We start from the raw sequence: 7,264 nt of genomic DNA on the forward strand, positions 1-7,264 counted from the left end.
TAGATCATTTTGTTCTACAGACCACCGTTGTGTGGTCATGTAAGTTTTAGAAATATGTACTTCCATATATCGGCTGTGGATTAAAGTCACGTTGGATGCAGAATATAGCCAAAATGGAAGGCTAAGAAATTTGGGAATTATGGAGTTAATAAAAGAACAAGTGGGATTCTGTGCCTCGTCGTTTTAATTCTACACATAATCAATGGCGTCCGATTTTGTAATCTTGTTTTTAAATTTAATTTTAATTTTTATATAAGTGACATCACTGGTGACATCAGTTTTTATAAATCGTAAAATTATTCTCATTGTTTCAGTATAAATAGTATAAAAAATATAGTACAGTCTGTTCCAGTCTACAGTCTTTTCAAATTTATAAAAATTGTAATTATGCGACAAAATTTTAAGTTTGGGGGATTTGAGCTTAAATTTGGGGGAATTTCAGTTCCTAAGTGGGGGATTTAGAAAATTGCATCTGGCAACTCTGTAATTCCGAGATTACAACATCGTTCAAATGTCCGCTGCGGCTTCGCTGGGTGGCGCGTATCCGAAATCAAATGAGTTATGTTGGCTTTGAGGACCGCTGTGGTTTATGACGTATTCGCATAGACTTGCGAATTAAAACCGCACAAGAAAGAGTCTAACTGGATCAAATGGCATAATCTCAGTGGGTAACTCACATCACCTACTAATATCCAATGTTAACGAGCTGTGTCGTAGCAGGGCGTAGCGCTGTCCTATTGAAACTGCACGTCGTTGATGTCAATATCATCCAATTTAGGCCAAAAAAGTTGGACACCAAGGTAAGAAACCAAAGTAACGCCAACATCATTAAAACATACACTTCTGGATCAGTTAAATGTTGTTCGGTTGCAGCTCCAAGTCACGATGCAAAACTCGCTATTGCAAAAGTTTCGGATTCTCCTGCACATCCTCACGGACAGCGGCGATGTTTTCGACTCATCGTGCGTTTAGTCGACGTACGGGTGTTGGGTGATTGTTTACTAAATCAGTGGACTCAAATGTACCCACCACAATGCGGATAGTCTTCTGAGTAGGACGATTATGGCAACTGTAAAATGTGCGAAGCACGTGGAAAGTTGCTCGAACAGAACATCATTTTGATGATGACACAAATTTATCATTTGCCCGTGTTGTTGTACCATATATCCACCCTTTTAAACTCGTCGAGTTTTCTTCTCTAGTCTTCGCAGAGTTTCTTAACCGCCCACAATTTACAGCTGAACCCGATCCTTTCGAATCAGCCTTCCAATGGAGACATTTAAAACTGCTTCACTCCACACTAGAAAGTGTTTTCCGCATTACAGTAATCGCTAAATTAAAGCAACGTTTTTTTTTATTTTTGATAAAAATCAAATCTTAAAACATCAAACTTTATAATTTGTACAATTTGCAGTTTCTTTACCGACGTTGCCATATTTCACAACGTAATTAGCAGCCCTTGTACGTTTCTGAATACATTTTTAAATAAATCGTGAAATTTTGCAAATATCGATTAACTAAATTTAGGTGAAGTATTATGGGTAATGGTATCAAGTAGTGTCAAGGTAGAAGCGGTATGGAAATTTATATTATCACGAACACAGTTCCATATTGAGTGATTCTAATATTTTTGCATTGGTATACCTTCCTTGACACATAGTTTAATTTTCAACGATTATATTATGCATGAGGAAAACTTATTATTCTAAATTTTTTATCACAAAACTTGCAATTGTTGTCTTGGTTTATACTAAGCGAATTTAAGTAGTTTATTGTGGTCTAGATTAATTGTATTTAGTTCATTTGACTTCTGACCTGAAATATTTTACGCTCCTTCCATTTTATATGTCACTGCACTTATTAAAGTAGGATGTTGAGGATTACATATCTTTTCAGATTTTTCACTTTTCAGATCATCGATTAACTCACTGAAGGTACCGATAGCCCAGTCTTTAATCGTATTACAAATACATATATATCTCCCACATTCGTCTCCATTTATGACTGTTCTCCGTTTTTCTTTTCCACATTGGATCTACAGTTTGCGTAAAGCCCTACACTTACGTTCCAACGGCGCAGTACGATTTTGTCGAATGCAATTGCAGTACAATAATGTTGAAAATCGGATGGGAACACACACGTACCGATTTTGCAGTATAAATTTTACTTTCAAATCAGAAACATATCAGATAACAATATACTTTTAGCGGCTCTTGCTCTTTGTATAAACGAAAAAATACAATAAAAGTAGGTGGTGGTGCAAAGATTTTTTGCTGAACAGACATACATACTATCAAGTACATTTATTAGAAGAAATGCGATTATATCCAGATAATCTTTAGCAACCAAAATATTTACAGCTTTTTTTCTAGCGGTTTTATCATGATATGATAAAACTTGTTCTTTAAAAATGTTAAATAAATCCCTTAAAAATTTCTAGCTATAAACCGTTTTCGAAATTTACCAGCAAATGATTTTTTTGCAGTCGTACGATTTTGTCGTTGTCACAATATACACGATCAAATTTACGATCCAACCAACTCTGTCGTACTGCTGCAGACTGACTTGTTCTGCCGTCAAATCGCGCCGATTTGGTCGAATGGTGCAAATACACGATCAAATTACGTTCAATTTTGTAGCATTCGACAAAATCGTACTGCGACGTTGGAACGAGAGTGGCGGATTTTAATATTATTGTTCCATCTCATTTATGGTCGATCTCTTGATCTCCTTACAGTATATCGTCTGTAGTGACCAATATATTTGTTTCCTCTTCCATCCTTATATCTTTGGGTAGGTCCAACCTATCTTCATAGTTTTAGAGTATGTTTGATGGCGTCTATTACTTCGGTTTTTCTCCTTGTCAATTTATTATTCTTTCTGTCTCGCAACAATATACTTACCCAGTTTTGCCTTTCTATGCATCTTTCTTTATTCTGCCTATTCGGAAGTCTATTCTGGAGTTTTCTTTATTCTAATTTGTTTCTAGTATATCTGTCTGTTGTGATAGATGGTCCTAAATAAATATATTCTTGGATTCTTGGGGGTGTTTGAGCTAGATAATGATGGGGTAGTTTTTGGGGATTGCTTCATATACCGATCAACAGCAATTAATTAACAATAAGATATGCCGAGAAGATGGGCCCTGTACCCCTTTTCCTTGCCTAGATATAGCTACGGCTATGCTAGCTTTACCGTAAAGTTAGCATACCCACTGTGTCTCGGAAACGGCTACAGCAATATATTTTTTCTTTCCGTAATAAATTATAGTGTTGGTTTGAATTCGGCCTTATAAAATGGATAAGCTAACTTTACAGACATCATAATTATTATTGTCTTACTGTTCTAGTAATTTTAATTTATTTTGTTTTAAATCTCGATTTAGCTTTGTTAGTGTAATTGGCACTATGTAAGATTACCATCCCATTTCTTGAATGTAGCTATGCGGTAATATACTGAGGATGAGGATTAGAGATCCAAAACAGAAAAGGACAAATAAAATATCTTCCTGTATCAGCCAAACTATTGAAAATACCTGGAAAATAATGAAATATTTTCCCATGCCGTGAATATGAACAATAGGCACGAGATTTGGACTTATCCTAAAGAGATGACAAAGGAACTATATAAAAGATAACACGTCATATAACCTATGAATATAAAATAAAGCAGACAGGGCACAGCATATTGGGAATTGAATATGCATATTTTATTGAAAGCAGTTTACTATACAGAGCAGAAACATGGTGTCTAACAAAATGCTATGAAAGAATTATTGAAACTGGAAATAATTGGCTTTCAAAGATGGTTGGAAATATTCCCCAAAGAAAAAATTGGTAATGCTGATGTGAAACAATGAATGGGAATAATATTTCCTGAAAACAGATATAAAAAGGAGAGAATTAATATGGTGTCAACAGATTACTGAAAATAATCCTTCAAGGCAAAGAAATTGAGGAATTGGGAGAAGAAGAATATCATGGTTAAAAAACCTGAGGAAATGGTTCTTTCAAAACAACAACTAATCTATTTAAAGCATCAATATATTTAAAACATTAGTTAATAAAATAATTATAGCCAGAATGATCACCAATATTTGAAACAAATAGGCACCAAAAGAAGAAGAATAATATGGTATCAATATTATTCAAACATTGATTACAAAGGCTACCAAAGGATACAGAGGCTACCAAAGAAAATCAAATACCCAATACCCAAAGCTATGAATTGCAGGATTCTTAGAGAACACAATAGAATCACCTAAGGTATAGGAAATAGGTTTTGGACACAGACGAATAATATTTTAAACCACCAAAGTTGACAATATCACTGCAAGTATTTGTTTATTATAAAAACATCCCATCTGGGATATCTGCAATATCTCTCTCTGCCTATTTTACATTCATAGGGCCTTCAGTGAGGTATTTATTTGTCTTCATATAACATTATGTCCTGCAAACTTCTGTTTATATTGCAAAATGTGTAAAGATAGACAATTAATTTATTTATAAAAAAATCTTCAATAGAACATGTCTTTGGACGCAAAAGATTATAATAATCTATGTTTTAAAACTTAGAAAAATATAAAGAACTGTTGTGGTTGGAAAAATGAAATTGTAATGGTCCATTGTTTTTCAAGTTTGGCATTGTTGTTTTTTCTTCCTGATCTTTGGTTTGCAACTGCGACAAAGGTGATACGACATTTATAGATACACTACAGATATAGATATACTACAGCAAATAAATTCCCAAAAGAATATACAATCAAAGTTGTGAAAATAGTCCAGAATGGCAATAAAGGAAACATTCTCATTAAGAGGACATAAATTCATTAAATTCTTATACAAAAGAAATTTGCAGTTATATTCTTTTCCCATCACTTTGAATGCCTAAAATGAATGTATAATAAGTGATTGGACTAAAAATTTCACATCTTAGCAAATACTCAAAAATGAAAGATATTGCAAGGCTGCTTTATCATTGGACCATAACTTAAATATTTAAATCAAAAAAGTTTTCATGTATTAGCACTGCAGATATTAAGAAACCCTTAATGTCCTCAATTTTAACTTTTTGGAAAGGTGCTCTTAAGAAAAGCAATGTTCAAAAAATCAAAATTGTCCCTACTCTGTTTATTTGTTTGAGATTGAAGTATTTCTGTGTTTCTATATTTCGACATGTATTTAATGTTAGGTATATAAAAAGAAGTACCTATTCCCAAAAAAGATTAGAAAAATAATTTAAGTAAGGTAATAAACAGTTTTTACTTATGACAATTGTTCATTAGTTACGTCGCTTCTAACACAATAATTATATGTTATTGAAATGTTAAAATTTTAATAATAAGGAATTTTAGAAAAACTTACTGGCATTCATTCATAATTTCCTCCTGAGTCCTGACTTGAACAGGTGCCAACTTCTCGACTGACTCCTCGTAATTCCCGAAACATTTGGTTATTTTTTCGTCGAAAGTATTTACTAGATCTTCCAGAGAACCAGAAAAGGTCTCGGTAAAATTATCAGCCACCGATTGAGTCTCGCCGTTTTTCAATATCAACGTCTTAGCGGGCACTTTTTGGGGTAGAGAATTATTGAGTATATCCTCATTGAAATCGTTAAGGACATTATTGATGTCCTGCTTTTTCTTGTTTATATTGTTCAGATTTTCCTCGTTTTTGAGGTTTGCTGTCTGGAATTCTGTCGAACCCCATTCATCTGTTTCTTCAAATTGTGCAAGGGGAGCTTCAAATTTTAATTCAGCCATTTTAGTGGCCAAATCACGCATCGCGAACACCACTACACAAACACTACCAACCCGGCCACTACGCAGTCTGACAGGAGCAAAGCAAAGCAAATCGAAATTGATGAAAAAACATGGACAAACATTATGGGAATGCGCAGATGCGAAGATTTGGAAACCAGCGCAAGGAACGTATTAATGGGAATTTTTATTAAAGATTTTAATGATCAGATATTTTTAAAACAATTTAATTTATTTTTAAAAAACTGAATATTACAAACGTAATAAATGTTTCATTGTAAAATAAGATTAATATATTTTCACCCCAGAGAATATGCAAACACTTATACAGCTTCAGTAAATGCTAGCATGATACTATGATGTTAGTCATAGTATCATGAATGCTAGAGTTGGGACATATGTCACAACCTGTTAGGTGATCGAGGTCTCACAATTAAAAACTGTTTTCTCAGGTATTTCTAATTATTATCGTTATCTTTGTATTCGGCCCTATAGTGTCGGTTTTTATAATTATATTTTTGTTGATTTCTCACTTTGGTGTTTTCCTCGTACTTTACCTTTTTTGGTAATTTGCTAAACATAAAAATATATAAGTGTAGATATTTGAATGTAGTTGTCATAATGGTTATATTTAGTAAGAATGCTCTTCTTAGTTAATAAGAAGAGCAATAAAAGAAAGCAAACTGTATAATGGAATGAAGAAATAAAACAACATATTAAAAGAAAGAACATTACTTTGAAAATATTATAAAATAAAACACCAGAAAGCTATGAAGAATATAAAAAATATAAAAGATTATAAAAGATTAGTAAAAGAAATTGTTACAAAGGCAAAAAAAGAACAAATGGACAGAATTTGGAGAAAAGATGGAAACAAACTGTAATAACTGTAAACTGAAAAGAAAATCAAAAGCTGTTCTATGAAGTTTTAAAATCAATGAGAAAAAAATGCAAGACATAAAAAACATAAAGAATATAACTGGCGAGCTTCTCGCAGAAGAAAATGAAAATAATGAATAGATATATAGAGAGAATATTCCCAAGAGATGCTACAAACACACCGCGATCAAGAAGAAAACAGTCTGTTGAATAAAAGAATAGAAGATGATTGATCGAATAACTATAAATGAGCTGCAAGAAACTATTGCAGAATTGAAAATGGGAAGGCACCAGAATAACAGAGTAGCTGAACGTATTAGATGTGAATTTTCTTATATAAATGTACTAATAAGTAGGTAGCCTAAAAAAATATTTGTCAAAAGTCCTTTACGGGTCCAATTGTACCGGAACAATATTGGCAAATGTACCTTTACCTCCCGAACCAGTATTCACTATACTTTGTCTCAAAGTGACCAGTCTGTACAGGGTAAGATATGCAATGCTAACTTTATGGGAATTTCGTCAAGACATTGCGAGTTTTATGCAGTGAGCGATGGCGTTCTCTATTGTCTATCTTTCAAAATAAACGGAATAAACCAGGAATTCTCAACAAGTCCTCACGTA

General features: G+C 33.2%; 1 protein-coding gene across 1 annotated transcript in view; it reads right to left on the reverse strand.

Annotated features, from left to right (window-relative positions):
* Unc-76 (fasciculation and elongation protein Unc-76) overlaps positions 1-5,850 on the reverse strand; it is a 135,066-nt gene extending 129,216 nt beyond the window's left edge. Inside the window, exon 1 of the mRNA XM_072520245.1 lies at positions 5,367-5,850. Within this exon, the coding sequence (XP_072376346.1) occupies positions 5,367-5,785 (419 nt within the window). The 5' untranslated portion in view covers positions 5,786-5,850. The remainder of the gene's footprint in view (positions 1-5,366) is intronic.
* Positions 5,851-7,264: the final 1,414 nt, after the last annotated feature.

The sequence above is a fragment of the Diabrotica undecimpunctata genome, chromosome 1, assembly GCF_040954645.1.
Source record: "Diabrotica undecimpunctata isolate CICGRU chromosome 1, icDiaUnde3, whole genome shotgun sequence".
In the NCBI taxonomy this organism is placed as follows: Eukaryota; Metazoa; Arthropoda; class Insecta; order Coleoptera; family Chrysomelidae; genus Diabrotica; species Diabrotica undecimpunctata.